Source organism: Protomyctophum bolini (genome assembly GCF_963924005.1).
Source record: "Protomyctophum bolini genome assembly, chromosome: 15".
Lineage (NCBI taxonomy): Eukaryota > Metazoa > Chordata > Actinopteri > Myctophiformes > Myctophidae > Protomyctophum > Protomyctophum bolini.
Window position 1 is genome coordinate 5,985,359 of NC_137876.1, and position 26,538 is coordinate 6,011,896.

General features: G+C 44.3%; 2 protein-coding genes across 3 annotated transcripts; one reads left to right on the plus strand and one right to left on the minus strand.

Moving 5' to 3' along the window:
- Positions 1-556: 556 nt before the first annotated feature.
- galcb (galactosylceramidase b) lies at positions 557-26,151 on the minus strand. 2 transcript variants are annotated; one of them, XM_080784815.1, is made up of 17 exons: positions 25,978-26,151; positions 24,149-24,217; positions 23,967-24,030; positions 21,583-21,696; positions 20,446-20,585; positions 19,468-19,506; positions 17,952-18,082; positions 17,309-17,464; positions 15,113-15,237; positions 14,807-14,934; positions 13,657-13,746; positions 13,474-13,563; positions 11,521-11,665; positions 10,653-10,833; positions 2,029-2,192; positions 1,642-1,718; positions 557-1,045 (listed from the first exon to the last, which is right to left on the minus strand). In XM_080784815.1, the coding sequence occupies exons 1-17, from the start codon at positions 26,119-26,121 to the stop codon at positions 887-889; spliced, it is 2,016 nt and encodes a 671-aa protein (XP_080640941.1). In that variant the 5' UTR covers positions 26,122-26,151; the 3' UTR covers positions 557-886. The 2 variants fall into 2 exon arrangements, with proteins under 2 accessions (XP_080640941.1, XP_080640942.1); XM_080784816.1 differs by lacking the exon at positions 17,952-18,082 and adding an exon at positions 19,034-19,161.
- LOC308329135 (oxysterol-binding protein 1-like) lies at positions 6,676-9,134 on the plus strand (the record flags this gene model as incomplete). The annotated part of the gene is made up of 1 exon (XM_080783341.1): positions 6,676-9,134. Exon 1 carries the CDS (start codon positions 6,894-6,896, stop codon positions 9,132-9,134), a length of 2,241 nt encoding a protein of 746 aa, XP_080639467.1. The 5' UTR covers positions 6,676-6,893.
- Positions 26,152-26,538: the final 387 nt, after the last annotated feature.

Consider the following 26,538-nt stretch of genomic DNA (forward strand, 5'->3'; position numbering starts at 1 on the left):
CGGAGATCACATGTACAACCCAGTCCCAGAGCGACTGTCACGGGTTTGGTTGCCATGGAGTCATGACACTTTTTAATCTGGATATTGTCAATGAATGATGTGTGTGTGTGTGTGTGTGTGTTTTCATATGTGTTGATATTTTGACAACTTGCATACAATTGCAAATAGACCATGTAAACCTGTACAAGCTTATCATGCATCTCAATATGACGTGTTGTGAGCAAATAACCATTGTATATAGGGTTAAACCACGTGGTTCCCAAACTGTGGTGCGTGCACCCCTTGTGGTGCGCAAGCGCCTTCTAGGGGGTGCGCGACATGAAAAGGCGGTGGTGGTGGTGGTGCTATGGTTTTTTATTTAAAATATATTAACATATTATGCCAATATATGGCAAGTACAGTATATGCAGAATACAGCTTATCCTGCATGTATATGCCATATTCAGGTCCGTCAGCTAGGTCTGGAGTTAACAGGGGGTGCATGGCCAAAAAGGTTTGGGAACCGCTGGGTTAAACCATTACATGAAATTCAAATAAATTAAACCCCACATTAAGAAAAATCAGTTTATTTAAAACAACCAAAAATTAAAAAAAATAGAACACTTTTAATCTTGACTAAAGATTTTAAAAGAGATTTTCATCCAAGTCCTTCATTACATTACACAAGAGAAAAATGAAATGTTGTCCTTTTTGGCATAATCCCCTGAACATTCAAGTGTTGTTTCTGTAAACCCATATTCACAAATTCCCATTAAATTAAAAAAGAAAAAGAAAAAAAAAGATCCACCTCAGGTTGTTGTCATCACATTAAAAAGGGCATAGAACGGGAATGAATCATGTGAATAAATTAATTAGTCGAGGCATATTCGGCAATAACACAATACAATCACGCTGTCGACGGGGAGTCTGCTTCCACCGCAAAGTTGTCAAACTGGGCCAGTTCATACGAGTGAGTTCCGATGGCTGCCCAGCCGTGGGTGGGCGACACCACCACAGCGTTCTTCCACAGGGGATAACCGTTCAGCAAGCCTGAAGCATACTGGCCCTGGAATGAATGAAGGACAAAATCACACCCGTGTGAAGTGATGGGGCGCTCTTAATAACATCGTACGTCATCATGACGTAACAATGTCGATTTGCGTAGACACACATATGACGTAAATTCTCCTTTCGTTGTCAATGGCATCTAATGTTTTGTGTTGGCACAAAAAGCCGATTTGCTCTCAGACACATATACATTCTCCTTTCATTGTCAATGGCAAATGTGACACGTGTTATGATAAAAAGCTGTACAAAAATGAAGGAAAATTGACAATGTATTGTGACATTTGACCACATTAACGCTAGTGTCCCTATAGAGCGCCGCAGTCCCTCCCCCTTTCAGAAAAACGAGTGGCCCAGGAAATGAAACCCCAATGCATTCTCGGCACTTCTTATTTAATTTATTTAAAGACGGTTACGCCGTGACAAATCATGACAATGAACACAATGTTTTGGGCCAATCAAATTATTAGAAAGAAGAAAAGAAAGTCAGGAGACAACACTATTTGTTTTGTTTTTCGTCATCATCATACACCTACTGGGTGGCAAAAAAACTCAAACTAAAAACAGCAACTGGCCACGAGGGGTTCATGAACTTACTTCCACTGTGAGCGTCAACGTGTGCCAGCCATACGCTCTGGTGCCAGACTGGCCCTCGGCAAGCACAGTCTGACCCGCTAACGAGGGAAGAGAGGAGAGGAGGCACGACGTCGTTAATCATTCATCAAACGTGTGGATTTTGATACAAACCGTGATACAGAACATCAGTCTGATGAACAAAAAGAAAACAAAAAAACAATGTATATACAGTGTTACTAACCCATTTTGACCCGAGATCAGATTCTAAAAATGTCTTCAACATCCTGACAGTTTTCTGAATAAACTATGTTTCTATGTCAGTCGTTCTTCGATTTTTCAAAAATAGCAGACCTACAAGCTCGTAGCGCGCCACTCGGTGGCGCAATCCAAAAATGGATTAATACTAACCGATGTCATTGGTGACTTTGTAGGTGCCGTCTGCGAAAACCCAAAAGAAAACTCCCCTGGCACTGCGGACCGACTGGCCGCCTTTGTCCACCCTGGCAGCGATGAAGACGCCGCCGGTCTTAACGCTCTCCATGAAAACATCACAGGAGACGGTCAGGTTCTGCCTGGAACACGGGGTGGACATGGACAAAGTCTGTGTTAAACGCAAAGTGCAGAGAAATATAAAAACAGTCTAGACTCTAGAGTCTACCTATGCGCATCTTGGAAGCGCCCTGCATGACTGGGTTTACAACACGCTCAATCAAACAAATGCTCAATCTTTAAACATGTTATTGTTCATGATAATGGGAGGGTGTATGTGACAATTCAACAAAAATGGAATAAAGTAATAATCGGTAGCACTGTAGGGAAATGGTCCAAGTTCTTTCCAAAATGGCGTGTATACATACGTAGAGCCCATTCGGGCAGGTGCACAATATTGAATTAATAATCTATATAAAGTTCAAGTTGAGTCGGCCTGTGGCGGGGCAGGAGAACGGGGTGTGTGAGTTTCATCAGCGCAAATTGACGTTATTAGGCAACGGTTTGTGTTTTGTGTTCCACTCCGAGAGCGGGAGAAGGAGGTTGTGTGTGATATCAGACCGCCAGAGCTCACTCAGCGAGAGATGAAGACAGAGGGTTAAGGGGCAGCGGTGGCCGAACGGTTTGCGGAGCGGTCTTGATATCGGAAGGTCGCTAGTTCGTATCCCCGGACCAGCACTTTAAAATTACCCCAGCTGAAGTGCCCTTGAGCAAGGCATTGAACCCCTACCATGAAATGTTCTATGAGCAGGGCCTGGCTGTAATCAAGTTCTTGAGCTTAGTCCAGTTAGCCTGGGTAAACAAAACATGGTAACTTTGCTCATAGACCACCCACATAGCCTCGGAAACCCAGACGTTTTTATTTCCAGGGAGAAAAAAAAAAAAAGTCTGGGACCGAGTCCACTTCAATTCGGCATAGAGTAGAGGAACGTCGATCACTCTCTGCTGATATCTGATCGTCTGCACCTTTGTTAAATTGATACACACACACACACACACACACACACACACACACACACACACACACACACACAAAGTATGCCATAGAAAGCATAGGTGGACCCCAGGCTACCCACCCACCAGGCAAACAGGCATACTTAATGAACTGGTGGGGGTGTCCACATAAAACATAATTTTAACAAATACTGTAAAAAAATCTTCCTCCTTATAAATTAAAAGGTATATTCAGTGATAAACTTAATTCAAATATCACTTATTTTTTTGTGTTTTGTTGTGATAATCCTCCCTACTATAGAGTGTGCTGACCAAATAAGGAGTTCCTCCCTGTCCTCCCCCCCCTGGGGTCAAAAAACCATAGGTTTCGATTTTGGATGAAGGCAGGTGGCCCAGCCTTCATCCAATCAGGATAGAGAGGAGCCTTCTGCCAATCATGATCGAGCGGGGTGTGTGCGCTGTTGGCCTGTTGCGTGTTCCCCCACTGTTAACGGGGCAGACCGGGGGGGTTTCCAAATGACTGAATGCTCCTTTAACACATAGACTGCTACAGGTTCTAGCGGACCCTGGCTTACTGGTGCTGAAGGCTTAACATGGGCTTTTTGAACTTTTTGGGGGGCCCACAGCGAGGGGCCTCTTATAGCGAGAATCACAATCGCATAAATAAAAAGAAAGCCCAACTTGTCCACTTCAATTTAAAAAAAAAATTATGATTCTACCATCTTCCATTCTGGAGATATTGACCTTTTTCTAACACCTGCTTTTGCCTGCACGCTGCTTGTGAAAAAAAACAACAGAGATATGGAGGCCTGAAGTTGACAGACATTTCAGTTCAGTTTTTTTAGTTCAAAAGACCGATATAAAATTGAGCACAAATAATATCCTATACAAACCATATACCGAATGAAAGCCCTGAATGTCTACTTTTAGGAGGAAAACAGTACACATTGTACACATATACAGTTTGTCACTAATTGGCTATTGAATGCAGCTTGCGCCCACCAGAGAACTTTAGAGAAGGCATGGACCCGAAGAACTATTATTCACAAAATAAGGCCTATAGCGACATGTACATACTATATACCGTATGAAACAGTAGACTCTCTGCTTTCATAAGAAAAATACCACCCAGAAAAATCACACCCCTGTGAAGTGAGCAGTGCAATTGCACTGCTCACTTCACAGGGGTGTGATTTTTATTATTATTACAGTATTAGTATTTTTCTTATGAAAGCAGAGAGTCGACTGTTTCATACGGTATATAGTATGTACATGTCGCTATAGGCCTTATTTTGTGAATAATAGTTATTCAGGCCCATGCCATCTCTAAAGTTCTCTGAAAAAGATAATTTTAGAGAGCATGGACCTAACAACTAAATATTCACAAAATAAGGCCTATAGCGACATGTACATACTATATACCGTATGAAACAGAATACTCTCTGCTTTCATAAGAAAAATACTAATACTGTAATAATAATAGAAATCACACCCCAGTGAAGTGAGCAGTGCAATGTTGCACTGCTCACTTCACAACATTGCACTGCTCACTTCACAGGGGTGTGATTTTTATTATTACGAGTAAGACGCGCGAACGCGGAAGGCGAACGCAGATCGTAAATTGCAATAACAATTAGAATAAATTACAGACATGATCTGCAGGGTGTCATAGTTAGTGCTTGGACCACGCCAGCTCCATATATGGTCACAAAAGACGCCATCACACTCATGTCACCATGACTCAGCCATAACCATATAAGGAGTCCCCAAAGCAGGACCACGCCATCACACTCATGTCACCATGACTCACAAATCACTCAGCTCCATATATGGGCACAAAAGGGCCAGGTCCACATATACAGTAAGCGGGACAGACAGACACACACACACACACACACACACACACACACACACACACACACACACAGACAGACAGACAGACAGACAGACGTGATCTGCTAGGTCTCATAGTAAGTGCTCATTGCATTCGCAATTACAGTATTAGTTTTTTTCTTATGAAAGCAGAGAGTCTTGATGCACATTATCTGATCATAAAACGGACTTGGAAACTTTCTTCAATCGTAGCCCCATATGTGCCCTCTCCCTACGCTCATTGAACTCATTCTGTGATTCGAGCTACAAACAATCGCAGTAACGGGGGGGGGGGGGGGCAACTAGGCTTTGAGGAAATGATCTTGCATAATCAACATTATTGTCGATTGTCGTGTGCCGCTCCAAACATGTCCAGACATACCACTAACCTCATCGATCCAGTCTCGCGTATCTATAAGGTGAGACGCGAGACTGGATCGGATTGTGTCTGGACATGTTTGGAAAAAAAAACAACGACGATCGTGGATGGATCACATCCATGATGGATGCGGCAGAAGCAGAAGCAGCACGCAACGTTATTGTCGATTGTCGTGTGCCGCTCCAAACATGTCCAGACATACCACTAACCTCATCGATCCAGTCTCGCGTATCTATAAGGTGAGACGCGAGACTGGATCGGATTGTGTCTGGACATGTTTGGAAAAAAAAACAACGACGATCGTGGATGGATCACATCCATGATGGATGCGGCAGAAGCAGAAGCAGCACGCAACGTGTTTGGAAGAAAAAATACGAGAAAGCACCACCTGTCGTTGCAAGACAAACACCCGTATGTTGCTGATAGACAGATAATAATCGATCCGATTTTGTCCTGCCGTTCATTTTATCACATTAGGTGCAGGGCAGGCTGCTCGACGGTGAGTTTATAATAGCCTGTTGTAACGAGAAAGGGGGGTGGATGGATGGATGCCTTATGATGGATGCGAGCAAAGCAACAGCAGCAGCAGTACGGCTTGCGATCAGCGACCAACGTATCATGGCGGGCCCTCGATAATGATGTGCAATCTGTCCATGACTAACTCCACATGTTATTGGCAAACGTTACGTTATGAAATCAAATGCCGATCGTTGCAGGTTTATATACGGGCAGAGAGCAAATCGCGTTGTATCTTGTTCCGAGAATGAGAGTGAGTGCAAGCCTTGCAGTTGAAAGCAGTGGGGACTCGGGAGTGGGGGGGGAACTGCCAATGCGATCCAAGAGGAAGAGACCCCCCCCCCCACCATTCTCCCTCGGGAGAAACCATGTAGAAACAGGAGGGGAGGGGGAATCGAGTGTATTCACACAAACAAGAGCATTGTCCCATCCATTTTAGATCCCCTGACATCTGCGTTGGTCTATGCCGGACGGCCGTCTCCAATACGTCGTACGTCCTCGCATAGACCAACCAATAGGCGGTGCCAGACGCTTCTCAGACCAACACCTCTTTTCAGCAGGGGGGGGTTTTAACTCTTTTTAGAGCCGATCGGTGTTACATTATGAGTTGTCCGGGCGCAAATATAGTTGAACCATAGTAATCAATAAAAAAACGTTTTTTGGACCATAAAACGTATAAAAACGTCTTGCGCTTCTTGCGCTCGGCTATAATAAAACGTTTAAAAACGCTTTGCGCATTCGATGAGTTAATAAAACCTGATCATGTTTTAAGGTGAAATCATGGCACTCCAATCTCTAATAAGCCGGGAGGTTACTGACGTCAAAGCACTGATGTCATCGATGACTCACATCATAGATTGACCTCCATATACTCTGATAAAGCATCTGAATCAGACACGACACCCGTTTGTAGTCTGCGGCCTCTTTAGCATGTTTTACTTTAATGCACACGATTAATTACCAGTTTCTTACTGAAGACGTGTGTGCCAAATAACGCTAGAGACGCGGCCGTGTGTGTGTCAAGGCCCTAACCCCCGCTCTGTGAAGTCGCGGGGCCGTTGTAATGTCCGAGCCGCCCACTCCCATCCCCGCAGACAAGTACGCGGGTTGGCTTTTCAAATGGACCAACTACGTGCGAGGCTACCAGCGACGATGGTTCGTCCTGATCAATGGCCTCCTGTCCTATTACAGGACCCAGGCAGAGATGGGCCACACGTGCCGGGCGGCCATCGTCTTGACCAGGGCCAACATTGTGGTGGAGGACTCCTGTAGCTTTGTCATCTCCAACACCGGTGCGGAGACCTACCACCTGAAGGCCAGCTCGGAGGTGGAGCGTCAGCGCTGGATCACGGCCCTGGAGCTGGCAAAGTCCAACGCCGTCCACAACATGCAGGCCGAGTCCGACGACTCGGGCGACGACTGTCCCAAACGACCCCATGCCACGGGGTACGGCGGAGGCGGCCCCGACTCTGAGCTCCCGTGGACGCTACGCACGCTGACCAGTAAGGTGGAGGACGTCAGCACCTGCAACGACCTCATCGCCAAGCACGGTTCTGTCCTGCAAAGGGCCCTGTCGGAGCTGGAGGACGTTCACGAGGGAACGGACGTGGCAGACAAGCTCAGACAGGTGACGGAGAGAGCCACACTGTTCAGAATCACCTCCAACGCCATGGTCAATGCATGTCGGGACTTCCTGTCCTCGGCCCAGACCCACAGCAAGCACTGGCAGAAGGCCCTGCAAGCCGAGAGAGACCAGAGGGTGAGACTGGAAGACACCCTGGAGCAGTTGGCAAAGCAGCATAACCACTTAGAGAGAGCCGTCATGGAAGCTACAGTGTCTTCCCCTTCACTCCGTTACCCTGTGGTGGACAGCAAGGGTTCCGGCAGTTCAGCGAAGGGCAATGGCAGTGACGATGATGATGAGGGGAATGAGTTCTTTGATGCCATGGAGGACCCAGTAGAGTTCATCACTGTCCCTGCCGAGCCCAAAGTCTACGATGATGCCAGTGGGAACAGTGGCGAGCTTGCAACGGTCGAGCGGGCGCTTGACGAGCGGTCCTCGTCCACCAAACAGGAGCCCGTGAGACAGCGGCGAACGCACATCCCGGACAAACCCAACAACTACCCCCTCAACCTCTGGAGCATCGTGAAGAACTGCATCAACAAGGACCTCACCAGGATCCCCATGCCGGTGCACTTCAACGAGCCGCTCTCCATGCTGCAGCGTCTGTCCGAGGACATGGAGTACCACGAGCTGCTGGACAAGGCCGCCACGTGCCAGGACTCCCTGGAGCAGATGTGCTACGTGGCCGCCTTCAGCGTGGCCTCGTACTCCACCACCGTGCACCGCACGGCCAAGCCCTTCAACCCGCTGCTGGGAGAGACCTTTGAGCTGGACCGGCTCCGAGAGTGCGGCTACCGCTCGGTCTGCGAACAGGTGAGCCACCACCCGCCTTCCGCTGCCCACCACGCGAGCTCCGAGAGAGGCTGGACCTTCAGGCAGACCATCACCGTCGCCAGCAAGTTCAGAGGAAAGTATATATCCCTCATACCCTTGGGGCCCATCCAATGCATCTTTGAGAAGAGCAACAATCACTATTCTTGGACGAAGGTCACCACCTACATACATAATATAATTGTGGGAAGACTGTGGATCTACCAGTCAGGAGAGACGGAGGTGGTGAACCACCGGACAGGAGACCGTTGCCACCTCAAGTTCGCCCCATACAGTTACTTCTCCAGAGACATCAACAGAAAGGTGACGGGCATAGTAACGGATAAGGATGGCGTGGTCCATTACGGGCTGTCAGGAAACTGGGGCGAGAAGATGGAGTTTTCCAGGGTCATCAGCAAAGGCGAGAAGAACGCCGAAGGCAAACCGAGAACCGTCTACAATACGCTCATAGCCAAGGAACTGTGGCGGATGTTTCCTCTGCCCGAGGGAGCGGAGAACATGTACAACTTCTCCTCGCTGGCTCTGACGCTCAACGAGCCCGAGGAGGGCGTGGCGCCGACAGACAGCCGGAGGCGCCCCGACCAGAGGCTGATGGAGGCCGGCCACTGGGACAGGGCCAACGCCGAAAAGGAGAGGCTGGAGGAGAGGCAACGCCTCGCCTCCCGGGAGAAAGAGGAGCGCGACTGCAGGGCAGTGTGGTTCGAGAAGACCGACGATCCCGTGTCTGGAGACTCCATGCACGTTTACAAAGGCGGTTACTGGGAAGCGAAGGCCCAAGGTAAGTGGGACATGTGCCCCGACATCTACCCCTCGCCGGATCCCGTCGTGCCGCCTTCTACCGAGGAGTAAAGTGAATGACCCTCCATTAAAATCAACCCGGACGTTTCTTTTCTCTTTCTGCAGAGACATAAAGGTCTCTCCCTCGTCCCAAAAGATACGTTTAGCAGGTGGTTGTAGGCAGGGCATCGGGGGGGGAAAAAAGATGATGATGCAAGACACGAGTTCCTGGACTCGGGTTTGTGTCTTGTTCTAATTTGGGTGGCGTTGAGGGGCCTCTTCTTCCCCTTTCTGGGTCCAGGGCTTCCACCACGTGGTGGTGGAACTAGTTGGAGTGGGGCCAATGATGCAGGCCCGTTTGATAATGCTTCTTTTGTTTACATCATTAGGGGTTTTATATTCGTCCAGGACATCCAATCACTTCATGTTCTCTCGCCTGTGGGATGAATTGCAGCCTCATCGATGAATGGTCAATATATAACAAAGTATACAGTATATGAACACAGTAGCCATACTGTTTGCTCCTACACCTTCACAACAAAATGGAAAAAAATATATATATTGAAATAATAACAATCTTAAATTAAATTACAAATTAAGCGTTTGAACCATTAATATGCTCTGCTCCTACATTAGACTGAAATATTAAGTACTATACATTTTTTAATTGACGCTGAAAGTGTTAATAGTGGCTATGATGAACTATTTTAATATTATGAAGAGGAAAAAAACCACACTTGTGTGAAGTGAGGGGAGCTACAGTATCATCCTACATCACATGCCTTGCTCAGCCAATCAGATTGTCACTGTGGGTATGGGGTACACACACACACAGACACACAAAGCTGAGCATCTCAAAACAATAACAATAATACAAATAAAAATCACACCCGTGTGAAGTGAGGGGCGCTAATATATTAAAGTCTAACTCATGTTGATTAGGTGATGTAATGGTGATCAGCAGGTGATGTAAAACAAACGGTGCAAACACAAACATTAAACGCCATTAACAATAAAGAGACAATATGATGTAATGAGGGACAATATGACGTAAATTTCCCCTTCATTGTCAATGGCGTTTACAAGACAAACATTGAACTAAAGACAAACATTAAACCTGTGTATAGGAGGGGCCCCTCAAAAAAAATATATATATAGAAAGGGGCAAAGCACAAAAATCTCTCCCAGGCTGGGTTGTCTAGCCAGAGGGCCCTCAACATGAAATTCCATTTTGGGGTTCTTTTGATGCTACGTCCATGATATATGTCATTTTGAGGGGCGCTAGCTTCTGCCCGGCTCTGAAATGACATAATGGAAGCCAATTGCAGTCTGTGTAGAGCACTAAACGTTGCGTCATGTGTCAACCAGGTCTATGGACTTTATAACATTTGTTTAGAGCGCTAAATGTGATGTCATAAGTCTATGTATGGACTTATTAATTATGTTGAACTTCAGCAAGACCGTTTCATATCGATAAAAGTGCATTAATTGACGGAGAACAGTTGGGATTTCAATTGACGGAATATTCCCGACCAAATACACCCAAATTGATAATCTGTGCCTGGCCTTGCGCAAGTCAAGTGGTCTCACCATTTGTAGTCTCCTATGACGCTGACGGTCTGGTCGGCGTCCGCTACCCAGGTGACCGGCCTCTCCGTGATCACCTGGCGCAGGGTGAAGACGTGCGGTCCCGGGTCCGTCAGGTTCATGTAGTACTCGAACACGCCCGTCTGGTCGGCGAAGTCCGGCGCCTCAGAGAAAGCCGGATTGGCTACAGATTTGATTTGATTTGATTCGTTTTAGTCTGAGGCTCATTTTGAATAAAACTTAATTTGGACATATTTCAGTCAAATGGTTTAGTTTTAGTCAACTAAACAGTGATGCAAATAGCCTGCATCCTGCATCCTTAGACTCACTAAATTGAGAAAGGACCCAATCCTTAAATATCATCAGATTTTAGTCGACTAAATGCACAGTTGATTTTAAAATGTATTTTGGCAGACCTTGATGGCGTGATTTCTACACTTGGTTGCATGCTGAAAATAGCAAATCTACAAGCTCACAATGTGAGCTTCAGAGCGCAACCAAACATAAAATGACTTGTACTTTAGTTCCACTGGATCTCTTCTCCACTAGTCCCTCTCTAATATGTTTGGCTAGTACTCATTTGTTGACAAAATTGTCCAATACATTTAGTCTTTGTCATCACACTGTAGCATAGTTTTATTGTTTTATTGTTTTTACGTCATAGTTTAGTCTACAGAGGGTTGACATGAATTGGAGAAAGAGGGAGATTTGGTACATTTAGAAGCCCATTTGTGTCACCTCGTGAGGCATACGTATCATCTGTGATACAATAAACTCCTAAACTGTACTATGTGGCCAATGCCAATGTTTAGAAGATGAAATATGGAGATACTAGGTTTCTGCCTGATAGGTGCCGATTTCAAGTCCTTACCGACGTTGAAGTCATCCTTATAGGCGTTTGGGAAGCGTGCGGTAGGAGGGGGGTCCGGGTAACTCCCTCGCTGGCCCGTGGTGACGGTGGTGAACGTGTAAACCTCGTCCACATCCAGACTCACGCTGAACAAGCCGTCCAGAAGCTGCCATTAATGGAAAGAGGACAAGCAAAAAAAAGAAAACAATTGTCAATTCAGAGTTCAGTTGGAACATCGGTCGACAGTTTGCGTTGCTGCTGATGGATGTGCAGAGCTCGTTCACAGATAGTCTCGCGTAGCCAGACAACTATTCCACAATCTCCGAATGCTATATAGTCTGGAACTACACCTCCTGAATGCTATATAGAGTCTGGAACTACACCTCCTGAATGCTATATAGAGTCTGGAACTACACCTCCTGAATGCTATATAGAGTCTGGAACGACATCTCCCGGAATCTGAGTAAGGAAGCTGCCATTTCCATTCACGAAAAAATATTTAAAAATATCTTTACATTATATATATTTGTATTTCCTTTTCTGCTAAGCAACAAGCTATAAATGCGTAGATGATTTCCATTTATATTAGGATACATTTGCGCGACTGTAGAGACGAAACGGAAGTGGGGAGACGTCTCCACTTCCGCTTCATCGCTTACTCATGATAGAGCTTCCGTTGCTCCAGACGGTATGACGGAAGCATATGGAAATTGCGATAGGCAACAGTCTGGCAACGTGAGACTAGTTCTCAGACAACGGAGGGTGACGTATGAGAGCTGTCACAAAGCTTTTCGTCAGAAAACACTACGATTTTATTGATAATATCAACATGAATGTCAATAGGAATTTCAAGCATATTATGTCAGTTCCGTTGATCCAAGCCGGAAGTCCGGAACACAGCCGGTGACACAGTGTGTGCTAACAGCAGCCACCAGGCTTTCGACAAACTTTGGTCAACGTAACTGTCATTGCTTCTCTGTATGTATTTATAATTATTTTATTTTATTATATCATTTGTTATTTTTTATTATCACTCACACCTCCTCCCCGCTATGATATCGGGGAGGAACATTGTGGCTGCTAATTCCCCCGTCAAATACAACCTATGTTGTATTTGTCATTTCTTAAATGAGTAAAAAAAAAGTTGTGGATTTTTTTCCTTAACGGCTAACGGTTAATTAGCCGGCAAGGCCTAACAGTAACCGCTTAATAAAATGTCTCCAAATGGCCACCCCTACGCCCACCTGGCCACTGCCGTGTAATGTGGTCAGATGAGTGGATGCTTTTAAAAGAGAATTCCATGCTAGAAGGCTTTCTTACCTTTATTTGTAACCAAATGCACTCTTATGGGCACTCCTAGGATGCTGAGGATTTTACAGTGCAGATTGTAGTACCAGAGATACAACTAAAATGTTATCAACTGATAGGTCTGTGGCCTAATAATGGATATCAAACTGGGGGTCCTTGAAATGATAAAGGTTGAGAATCAGTGAACTCAGAACTCAGTGCTTATTTAAGAGAACGTACAAGTGGGACCAAATGGATTCCGTGGTTAAATTTCTACACGAGTTTCAGACCCATATAAAGGTCCATTTGGACGGCCGGGGGTCCCTAGGGACCCGCCGTTGCGAACCAGTGCTTTAGATGCCTTAACCCATTCTGACCTGAGATCAGATTCATACGAGCTTTCCACTGGGACACACAACTGGTCTTCTGACCTGAGATCAGATTCTAAAAAAATGTCAGTCGTCCTTCGATTTTTCAAAAATAGCAGACCTACAAGCTCGTAGCGCGCCACTCGGTGGCGCGCTATGAGCTTGTAGATCTGCTATATTTCAATAGCTAAAGCATAACATGATGCTAACACCAAAACGGGTTCCCGTTCAGAATGGGTTAAAAGTTCAACGCAGTCTCACGGGCAAAATTCAATGCCGCTTGCATTCTCGTAACGCATTTCCACGCAGTGGCCTTTACCTTCAGTGGGGGGAGCTTCTTGAAGAAGGTGGGCTTCTTTGTCTTGAAGTCGAACCTCGACTGCCACACTTGGAGCTCCTTGATGGATGCCTGCGAGCGACACGAAGAGCGCTTTGCATAAGACGGCGCGCGTCAATCAACAAACTATACCCACAGTCTGAGGGAGATCAGAGAGATACCTACAAAGGAGCCCTTCAGCTGGAACGTTGCATTCTGGGATACGACGTTGAAGGGCAGGAGCGGAGGTCTTATGCAAACGGAATGATCATGAGTCTGTTAGGAGGGAATGAAAGAAACAAGGAGACTCTATGAACCCTGTGTGTTTGTGCGATATCTTGACATTGGAACACAAATTGGTTTTCTAGTGTAAAATATTTAAATTATATATAAATATTTCAATGAGGAGACGCTGTGTATACGCTGCACAGCAAGCACGTCAGTGTACAAATGTAACCTTTGTAAACTCTCTTGATCGCCACAAACAGATTCATCAACACTGGGGACCTACGAAATAATGACATATGGATACAGCACATAACTTGCTTGAAAAGACCCAAGGACTGCCTCTGAAAGCCCCTCCAGACTAGAGCCTCTCTCTGGGTATATAGTGGCAATAGTGGCAATGTAATAACACCAGAGATTAGAATAGGGTGCATTTTGCATCCCAAAACGCAGTTTATAGTTAAGGGAGCAGATCTACAAGCTCGTAGCGCGGCACCGAGTGCCACGCTATGAGCTTGTAGATCTGCTATTTTTGAAAAATCGTGAAAATTATATTCTTTCACAGAACGTTTTTAATTCAAATCTTTGCTTCATGTGGGGTCCCTGCATGGAACAACATATTTTCAGATGGGGGTCGGCGGCCAATTACGGGTGCAGTACTTAGTTTAGACAGTACTTGGTTTAGACTACCGGTAGTCATTTGGTTAGACCAGTCATTAGTCCTACAGCTACAACCTATCTCAACCCTTCACCCTAACCCTAACCTCCCACAGGGCAGCACACCTAAACCTAACCTTAACCCATGTCTAACCAATGACTACCGGTAGTCTAAACTAAGTATCATGCACCCCGCCAATTACATATATTTTTGGGGGTTCTTGGCATGGAAATGTTTGAGAACCGCTGACATACAGTAGAAACATAGGGTTTTTCAGAAGACTGTCAGGATTTGTAGAATCATCCTCAGGTCTAAATGGGTTAAGAGCAAGCTCCATTAGCTCAGTGGTAAAACATGTCAGCACTTGCACAGGATACCAGGTTCAAATCCAGGGCCCGAACATGAAAGTTACATTTAAATTAATTCATTGAGAAAAAAAAAAATACAACTTGCCATGGTTTCAATAACCACAGTGAGGTTTCCTTTGCCGTCGGTCAGAGACACATAACTTCCACCGTGGGCTAGGTGTCCCACAGTCTGCAGGTAGGTCCATCCTGGCTGGGCGAACTGGGTAGTGTGGGCTGGAGGTAGAAAATACAGTACACATGTTTGACACACTGTGCCCTTGATAATGTATTTCATAAATGTCGACTCAAATAAATAAATAGAAATGGGTGGGGGACAATTTAATCCCTCCCAATCAATTGATTACGTTGATTAATTAAAGATTAATCACAGGAGTAACATGGCTGTGGAGACCTGTAATCCAGATGGGAGATTCCACCACATAGCTGCCACTCCACGGCTCCTCTGCCGTCATCAGCCCGTCTCTGCCAAACGGTAGGTCCTCGTAGTAGCTGGCGACCAGGTTCCATGATATCGTTCTGGGAAAACAGAGCACAATGTATTATTATTAGATTATTTTGGAGGATAGGTGTAAGAAATATTGTTACGGACGTGTCACAGGAACACCCTAAGAGTCATTGTTGCTGTCAATGTTTTTCTTTTCTTTTTTTTTATGTAAGAGTTCCTACCTCGCCTTCCCATTGTCATTGCATATAGAGCGCCGCAGTCCCGCCCCCTTTCAGAAAAGCGAGTGGCCCAGGAAATGAAACCCCAATGCATTCTCCCATCGGCACTTCTAATATAATTTATTTAAAGACGGTTACGCCGCGGACAAAGCCAACTCGGATCGTGACAGATCATGACAATGAACACAATGTTTTGGGCCGATCAAATCATTAGAAAGAAGAAAAGAAAGTCAGGAGACAACACTATTTGTTTTGTTTTTCGTCTTATAAATTATTTGATCGGCCCCAAAACATTGTGTTCATTGTCATGATTTGTCACGATCCGAGTTGGCTTTGTCCGCGGCGTAACCGTCTTTAAATAAATTATATTAGAAATGCCGATGGGAGAATGCATTGGGGTTTCATTTCCTGGACCACTCGCTTTTCTGAAAGGGGGCGGGACCGCGGCGCTCTATAGCCTTTATGGATGTGCAAAGTATCATAACCAAACTGTACAGCAGGTCATAAAGAAAGGCAGTAGTGTCGGCAGCACGCTGAATGCTCGTCTGTTTATGTGTACGAGACGAGTGCAGTGTTCGTGTGATATCTGCCGACCCAAATAGGATCCGTCTTCCATTATGCATTTAGATTTTTGATGACTTGTCTACAACTTGTCCAATAAAGTGTCTAGCTAGGGCACAGAGTAAAGGGCTTGTCCACACAAACTATAAATATATTACAACTATAACAACTTTATAGTTCTACTGTATAGCGCTTGGTGTGTATGGCCCTTATCCACACGGACCCTAGCCAAAATAGCTGCTCTACTACAGGCTACTACAACGCTTCACATCATCGTGAGCTTGTAGATCAACTATTTTCGTGATGATATTTAGTGTAGAGGGAAAAGGGCAGGGGCCTAGTATGGAGCCCTGTGTGACTCTGGTCAACTACCGGTATGTACTTTTTTTTACAGAAAAGCAGTGAAAATAGCAGGTCTACAAGTTCACAACTGTAAACTTGTAGATTTTCACTATTTTAACCCGTTGAGACATAAACCCAGACCTCGGTATACCTTTCAAGCTGCTTGTTTTAGTTGATGCTAGTAGCGTCGATAAACAACAAAATGGATAAATATTTTAAGTTGTTCAGAAAACCTTTCTGCCTTTATTGAGAGTACACGCGGCGAGTGACCCGCAGCAAAGGTCTGCGGGAATCAAACTCGGGACTTGTTGTCCGGCTGCAACAGAGCCTGTGTAAATGGTAGGCGCCTTATAACGACTAGGCCACCAGCGCCTCAGAACGCCTTTTCAGAATCGGCCTCAGGTCTAAATGTAATTTTAAAACGTAAGGAAATACAACAAAAGAATAAATGAAAAAAAGTTCGAAAAATAAAAGAAGAAAGCTGACAGTGGGTGGATCATTTATGTATTTAAACTGGCAGTGAATCAGTTGAAATAGTAAGGTTTCCGGCCGACGATATGGTGTTTTTTTTAAGTGGTTCAATCATGTCTTTGTTGGATCTTTTGTTGGTTTGTAAAGTGTCTTGAGACAACTTGTTGTGATTTGACTCTTGAATTGAATTGAATTGAATTGAATTGAATTGAATTGAATTGAATTTGTACAGTACATAGATTAAAGCACACCACACACGTTCACGCTCAGGTTACAGCGTGACGTGTTGTAAACTCAGTCGTAGATAGCTACTGCTATGGGAGACATGCTGACTTCTATTCAGAATCCAAATGACCGACATCGGTCGTGGGGACCGAGGACTTGAATCCGTGTGTCGTGTGTAACCCGCTGCACTACTGCTGGGTCACTACTGCTGGGTCACTACTGCTGGTGCACTACTGCTGGGTCACTCACGCAGTCATGAGTCCGTTGACGTGGTTCTGGTTGAGGATGCGGGCCCAGCAGCCTCTGCATAACCCACACTACTCACGCAGTCATGAGTCCGTTGACGTAGTTCTGGTTGAGGATGCGCGCCCAGCAGCCTCCGCCCACCTCGTCGTTGAAGGTGCTGTAGTCCTCCGACGACCACAGCTTCTTCTGGGTCTTCAGGGCCGCCATCACCGTGGTGGTGCCTGGGTAGTGCGCCCTGGCGCACGCACACACACACACGCAGACACACACACACACACACACGCAGACACACACACACATACACACAGTATAGCTACTTACATTCCAACTTTCTAAAATTACAATTTAAAACAAGAGTGTTAACATAGCTACTTTGACCATTTTTTTTTTTTTTTTTTTTTTTTCCATACTCACTTACTTATTTACACTTATGTGGGTGTGAGGTGACACACGCAAAGAGAGTTATTCTCTTATTCCACATTATATTATACAAGCTAGCACAAAATCACAGTTTGCAGATATGGACCGTGGGCTCAAATTTAAAAAAAGGATCAACTCCTAGGATTAAACTAACAAGCAGCAGAACATGGGGTTAGAGATGCCGAGGTGCTTCAAACGTCCGGCGACATCACAGCACACAACGTTACGATTGGACGGAGGACAAACAAGACAACTGGGTGCATAATAATATATTAGGTCCAGGCACAGAAAGGGGATCCTACCCTATCACGTCTACAGCTGTGCTGAGCTCCTGGTCTAGCAGCAAATACAGGGAGATGGGCTCCCACAGGTTATCACTGGCTATGATTCTGACCCTCTCCAAGCCACCCTTATCCAGGGTGTACCGCAGCAGCTAGCATACACACACACACAGCCACAGTGAGAGGCAAGATAGAGAGATACAGAGGTACAGAGGAGAGAGAGACAACGATTGAGACGGGAGAAGTGATACATGGATTAAAGAAGAAATAAAATCTCACGACTGAAAAAGAAATGTCGCTAGGCCAAGTCATTTTTAGAAACAGCGTGAAAGGAGCCACCGCATGCTTAGCGGCGTGTGTCTTACACACTTAACACACTATGTCAAATGATGATGTTTTGGTAGCCATACATGCTAACCATACATACTAACCGGTTGAGAACCCTAAAGATCTGAGATCAGTAGGGTTTTCTGGAAGACTGAAATAACAAATAACCGAAAATAGGCTATAGATAACCTATTTATGGTGTAGGTCTGTAGGACACACTTCTATAGAAGATATGCTGACTGAAATCAGTCGTGGCGACTGATAACTTTAATCCATGAGTGATAGCTTTGACTATTAGGTTATAAAATATTAGCTACTGATGAGTGTTAATCATGTAGCCTATCTGTACTATAATGATGAGATGACTAACAAAAACAAAAACTGTGGCATGCGCACCGTATAAAAAAAGCATGCACAGTTATTATTATAATAAAACAATAAAAAACAGCCACAAACATTCAGATAATGTCTTATTGTCTTGATCCACAAAGTACAACTTCCTTACTGCCCAAAGTCCAATCTGCTAAACGACTCCAACGACGCACCCACCACGAGCACGAGTCACGATAACGAAGTGACAAAACCCTTTAGATCCAGCGCATCACGAGGTCTACGGATCAGTCGTCAGGACTCACAGTGCCGTTGAGATATTGACAAAGCGAGCGATATTGGGCTTGGTAAGATTCAAAGTTCGGAATTTTCGGAAACTGAAGCCGAGTTGTGACCACTTCGGAGCATGCCGACTGCAGGGCCATCGTTTTTCTTTTTTTACTTACCCAACCACCTCAACGGCATCGTTGAGGTAGGGGTCAACGGTCATGGCGTTGGAGATGCTCCAATCGCCGTCCGCCGCGATGATGCCAATCTCCGCTAGGCCCACTTTGTCCAACGTGTCCCGCAGCACCTTAGTGACAAATGACAGCCAATGGGAGGCTGTTGTCCTTTCATTGTGGAATCTAACCAAATGCTGGTGGCTGTTTTTTGTTTGTTTTTTTAACCCATTTAGACCCGAGTTAAAAACGATTTTTCAAAAATAGCAGATCTACAAGCTAAATTATAACATAATGTTTAAAACACCAAAAGGGGTTCCCGCCCAAAATGGGTTAAACACCAAGCTATTCTATCCTGTACGGTGAAATGTTATGATTACATCTATGAGAGAAAAAGAAATACATATATATATATATATATTACAGGGTGATGTGTTTACCTTGATGTACTTGCTGTCAAAGTTCCGCTCGTTCCAAATCTAGATTTGATGAAACAGTGTTTTAGTCAGGGGGTGATGACACGTTCATAACCCATTCAAACTGAGAAAGCATCTGTCATTTGAGATTTTAGCTGTCTAGCAACCTAAGCTTTCCAGAAAACTCTTTGAGGATTTTAGACCATTGCTTTAGAACGGTGGGTTGTCAAAAATGGCAGATCTACAAGCTCACGGCACGTCAGTTAGTGCCACGCTGCGAGCTTGAACATCTGCTATTTTTGAAAAATCTTGAAAGAGTTTGACACCACAAAATCTTCTCTTCAGGGGGTCGCTGGCACTAAACATTTTAAGATGGCGGCCCACGAGACAACCAAATACTTTTGGACATCCTTGGCACAAAAGAAACCTTTGAGAACTACTGATTTAGATTTAGATTTTTGTTTTTAGAATCGGCCTCAGGTCTTAATTGATTAACCTGGCGTCAAAATACCCATGTTTCTATATCAGTGGTGCTCAATATTTCATGTCAAGGACCCCAAAAATTATATGTAATTGGCCGCCGACCCACATCTGAAAACATGTTGTTCCAGGGACCCCCACCAGAAGCAAAGATTTGAGTTAAAAAACACTTACTCTGAAAGAATATATATTCAAAGATTTGCACCACATTTTCACGATTCTTCAAAAATAGCAGATCTACAAGCTCATAGCGCTGCACTCGGTGCCGTGCTATGAGCTTGTAGATCTGCTATTTTTCAATAGCTAAAGTATAACATAATGCTTTAAAACACCAAAAGGGGTTCCTGTCCTGAATGGGATTAATGTCCACAATAATGACAGTAAAGGTGTTTGCACACCGGCCGCGTTTTTCGGAAAACCGATGGAGAAACGCCACTTAGAAATCCGAATTCGCGCCCGGTGTGTGGATACCTTTACAGTGAGTATAGTATTAGTGTACAGATGAGATCCAGAAATACACACCCCGATATAGTCGATGTCCAGATCGTGGTACTGCTTGGCTCCAATGATCCAGGACACCACATAGGAGGCAGTGATGTCGGGGAAGTCGTAAGGCCAGTTCGTCCCATGACCTACCCAACCAGGGAAGGCCCACGGCAAACCTGAACGCACGCACGCACACACACACACACACACACACACACACACACACACACACACACACACACGGTGTCCATGCATTTAGTAATGTAGGAAAGTTAATATTGTGTTTTATTTACTTCCACAGAACAGTGCACTAAATGACCCGGTGACCTATGGTGACACGTCGTCAATGTTGTCAGTTACTGGGAGGTCAGAGGTCAAGACATTCCGCAGGAAAAGGGAGTTTGAATCTCAAGAAGGGAAAATGTACCGATGCCATCATTGTTAGGAAATGTGCCCATATAGTCGCATGTGTCTGCTCTCACTCACACAGATAAGATACAAACCAGTATGTCAGTAAACATGAGTTTAATGGAAGGTTGGATAAAGTAAGAGAATGGAGTGACGGTAATGGGAATAGGAATAGATCAGTGGTTCTCAACCTCTTGTTTTAGCTCCGGACCACTCAGATATATTCAAGTTAAATAATCCCTGGGCCTGATATAATTAAATCAAGCCTGTGTACAGTCATTATTTAATGTCAATTTCTCCCAAACGACACCTATTCATTCAAATATTTTCTTACATTTGACTTATCAGATTATTACGTAAACATAATTTTAATACATTTAACAAAAAGGTATTTTATTAATGTATGTATATTTCAGAACATTTTCCCGTGGACCACCTGCAGGCCTAATTTTGCCATTGACCATTAGTAGTCTTGTGGACCATTTGTTGAGAAACAGAGGTATGTATGTATAGACATGTGATGCAGTGTTACCAAAGCACTAATCCTAGCAAATATCCCCACCCAACCAACACAACAGTGGTCCCCAGGTTGATTTTTAGTTGGGGTGTTGTTGGTCCTATAGCAATGAATTTACGATCCGAATATAGAGCTTTATCCTTTTAACTATTTATTTATTTATTTTTGCTTTGTTCAATTTTGCTTTTTGGGGGTAAGATCAACAACCTGCAGATTTTCTTTTTGATTGTTTGCCAACCTATACCAACCTATTAATGTGATGTTTGGATTCCTCCTCTTAGCTTCTTTCATGAGCCACCACTCGTATCCCCGGAAGAAGTTCTCATCATTCGCATAGTGCATGTGAGATGGCTCCGTTCCATCTAAAGAAACAAATGATCAAAGTTACTTAATGAAGAAGTTCTCATCATTCTCATAGTGCATGTGAGATGGCTCTGTTCCGTCTAAAGAAACAAATGATCAAAGTTACTTAATGAAGAAGTTCTCATCATTCGCATAGTGCATGTGAGATGGCTCTGTTCCATCTAAAGAAACAAATGATCAAAGTTAATTAATGAAGAAGTTCTCATCATTCGCATAGTGCATGTGAGATGGCTCTGTTCCATCTAAAGAAACAATGATCAAAGTTAATTAATGAAGAAGTTCTCATCATTCTCATAGTGCATGTGAGATGGCTCTGTTCCATCTAAAGAAACAAATGATCAAAGTTACTTAATGAAGAAGTTCTCATCATTCTCATAGTGCATGTGAGATGGCTCTGTTCCATCTAAAGAAACAAATGATCAAAGTTACTTAATGAAGAAGTTCTCATCATTCTCATAGTGCATGTGAGATGGCTCTGTTCCATCTAAAGAAACAATGATCAAAGTTACTTAATGAAGAAGTTCTCATCATTCTCATAGTGCATGTGAGATGGCTCTGTTCTATGTAAAGAAACAATGATCAAAGTTACTTAATGAAGAAGTTCTCATCATTCTCATAGTGCATGTGAGATGGCTCTGTTCCATCTAAAGAAACAATGATCAAAGTTAATTACTTTATCCAAGTGTGCTCACTCCTTAGATCAGTGGTTCCCAAACTTGTTCATGTCAAGGACCCCCAAATTGACACTAATCACCCCATTTGAAAAATATATGCCAGGGACCCGTTAGGGTCCAATTGGTTCCATTTGCACACTCTCTGAGTTACAGACCCATAAGGGTCCATTTGGTTCCAAATAATGATTTAGCTGGGTCCCCCAGGAACTCCCTCAAGGACCCCTGGGGGTCCCCAGACCCCACTTTGGGAACCACTGGCTTAGATAGCATAATATTGATAATCACTCAGCCTACTGTGTCTGGTGAAACAGTAAGATACTTGAATAAAGTCAATATTAAGAACAATACTAAGTTATTCACACACACACCGTATAAATATCAATCAGGCCGATCTTATCCTTGAATACAATATGAAGAAGAATCAGACTAAGCCAGACTAATATCACACAACGCTGTCGCGGGATCAGGCAATGTATTTTTGCCAACGGCTGATTCGGTCTGGCTTATTAGCCAGGCTAAATCAACACAGCAGAGGTCACTCACAGGTACAAGCATTGAAATGTTGGTGTGGCACGAACAAATGCAATACATATGTAATTCCGACATCACCTTCCTTACTAATGCTGAAACTAACTGGATGTCAAACTGGTTTGTTAAGCCAGGCATGGTTTTGGTAGCTGGTGCATTATTGCATAGACCACACTACCTAAACTACGCTGGATCAACATGTCATCATTCCAGATGCCCACAAGAGTGGGTGGCGAGTGGGACGATCTGAACAGAATCCAGTATCACAATATCTTTGACCAAATAACTCAATATTGCTATTGTGACAACATTGTGGGAATTATCAGTGGTGCTTTGACAAAACATTTAGAATGAGATTTTATTTTTTATAATTATTATTATTATAAAAAATAAAATACAAGCGGCCGGAATGAGTTTTCTCCGACGGGTGGCTGGCATCTCCCTTAGAAATAGGGTGAGAAGTTCAGTCACACGGGGAGAGACTCGCAGTAGAGCCGCTGCTCCTTCGCCTGGAAAGGAGCCAGCTTAGGTGGTTCGGGCATCTGGTTACTGGTTAGGATGCCTCGGGCGTCTCCCTAGGGAGGACCTCGATGCACGTTCCACTGGGAGGAGACACCGGGGCACACCAAGGCTCAGATGGAGGGATTACATCGACTCACTGGCCTTGGAACGTCTCGGGATCCCCCAAGAGGAAGTTACTAATGCTCTGGAGAGGGAAGTCTGGAGCTCTCTGGTGGAGCTGTTGCCCCCGCGACGGAGAAGCGGTTGAAGATGGGTGGATGGTAATGCCTATGTAATCATTCAATGGGTAAAGGCAGGTAAGTTCTGAAAATGCACAACTTCACTGTTTGTACAACCAGGTGAAGAAAACATGTCACAACACAACATACCCAAGATCCCAGACAGTATATATTATGTTATCGCCTAGCCCTATTTCAGAGTGCTGTGACTTCAGTCAGTGCAGTGTCATTTGACTCCCGTAGTTTATGACATGTATAGTGGCCTCATAACCCACATACCTGCAGCCTGCAAAATATACTGTATATCTTAACGTTATCTGATCTCACCTGTAGTTTGAGCATCTCCTCCGATTTCCACCTTCAGTATGTGCAAAGAAGCCCCAAAGTTTGGCTGCAGAATGATGCACAGTAAAATACAAAAAGCAAAACGTATAAGTTTCGAACTATTGCAATTAATTAACACGTGGATATTCAGGTGGATCATAAAGGCAGATGATCATATACTGTACCTTGAAGAGGTAATCTAATATCTGGCTGCGGTACGGTTCGGCATAGTTGACAAGCAGACGGGATGTCGCCTGTATGAAGGGAAGACAGTGACACATTGATATGATCTTGTGGTATTCATAATTGTATACACACCCGTACAATTTACGATAGGCATTTTTTTTATATATATATTTTTTTTTATCCCATTTTTCACCCCTGTGTCAATTATGTAATGTGATCCTGGGCTCTACACACCCTCCACCAACCTGGGGAGAGCAACGGACAGGGCTCTACACACCCTCCGCCAACCTGGGGAGAGCAACGGACTTGAACTCCTGCTTCCTTCATGCACGAGTGTTCAAGTTGCTCCTTGACGGCCAAGCTACACCAGGCTTTTCGCGCACGTTCTGTGCGCGTTTACCCTAAAACGCGAACCCCGCGTACGTGCACTTAAAATAGGACTGGACCTAAATTTGCGCGCATGTGTGTATTCGCGTAAACGTGCACTGAAAAGCCTGGTGTAGCTTGGACGTTACACCTGGCAGGGGGGAGTTTCCCCGGTTGGACGTAGCACGTTGAAGGAACACGTTATGCCAACCTGTTCCAACCAGTTCATTTCCCCTCCATCAGGCTGGCCAGGGGGAGGCAGTTTAGAGACCAGGACTACTGCATGTTTTTTGCCCTATTTCTGTGTGGAGTTTGCATGTTCTCCCCGTGTACCTCTAGGATAGGTACCCTCACAATTCACAATATAAGCATTTTAACAAACGCTCTTATCCGGAGTGAGGTCATCACGTCATGTGCAGAGACAGAGAGAACAGTGAGTGTACCTCAAGAAACTAGAATCCCAGGTAAACCAGGAAAGGAAAGAAAGGTACTATGTTTACCCAGGGTAACTGGACTGGACTAAGCTCAAGAACTTGTTTACAGCCAGGCCCTGCCCCTGCTCATAGAACATTTCATGGTAGAGGTTCAATGCCTTGTCCAAGGGCACTTCAGCGGTGGTATTAACGTGCCGGTCCGGGGATAGGAACCGCTCCGCAAACCGTTCGGCCACCGCTGTCTCAAAAGGCAGTAATAATTTATAGCACCAATAATGTATAGCATTAGAAACAATAATACCGGTACATTAACAATACAAAAATAACAATCTGTACATTGTAGGACACCAGGTAAACAATGTTTAAAATTAAATAACATAAATCTTATAATCGCATACATCAAAATAAATCAAATTATCATAAATCATACATCTTATATTCTCATAAATCAATAGTCCTGGTAGGTCTACTGTGAATGAGTGGTTCTCAAAGTGAGGTCCAGGGACCCTCACGGGGTCTCCTTGAGGGGTTCTGGTAACTACGTACAAAGTACTGAACTTTTACCCTACAATGTTGAGGTACTTTTAGCTCACTGGAGCATTTCCAATTTCCAATTCTACTCCACTACATCTCAGAGGGAAAATATATTGTAATGTACTCCAGTACAATTTATTTGAAAACTTTAGATACTATAGTTATTTTTGTAGATTTTGATTATTATTATTACAAAACATACATTTACCACATTAACAACCCTATTTAAACTTTGGCTATTTGATTTGTGTATTTAAAATACATATTATGACATGTATACATACTGCATGAAGTACTTTTACTACTTTTACTTTTGGTTTTGTACAGTACAAAGTACTACACTACGGTGTATCTATTGCAGTATTGATACCTTTAAAATAAATACCGTAACAAATGTTTTGAGTACTTTTTCCACCACTGTGTATTACATGTAAACACACCAAGAGGAACCAGGAAGTGTTTCATTCTAGTCAGTAATGAGGACACATTCTCACCCCTCCGCCGCTCAAACCTCCGATCCCGTCAAACACTCTTCCCAGTCCGACTTTATCGTCCAGCACGTAGCTGTCACACGTGCACAGATGTGAACATGAAGCGAGGAATAAAGCTTTGATCAGCGCAACTGATGGAGGGATCATCCTGTCCTGTTGTGCTGCACTGCCGCAGCTGACAACTTACTACTGTAGTTGTCGCGACTCACTGTACGACGGTATACTGCTAGATCCCATTGTCCGGAGGTCCAGTCGCGTTTCGATTGGCTAGCTGGTTGTCAGAGAAACGACATTGTTGTCAGAATGCATTATGCTATATGATCCCTTTATCTAAACAAAAGCTTTTTTGTTGTTGTAAACAACCGTTTATACAATACGTTTATTTACTAATTGTATTCTATGTGACATTATAAACTATAAAGCTAGTTTAATTGATGGAATCCACTCAACTAAAACTAGCCAATCACAGTGACCGTCCCTGCGGCTCATGGGATCTACATCATTCAAAATGCAGGTATGACGAGTTATGTCATGTGACGACCCCACATCATGTGCATATTCATT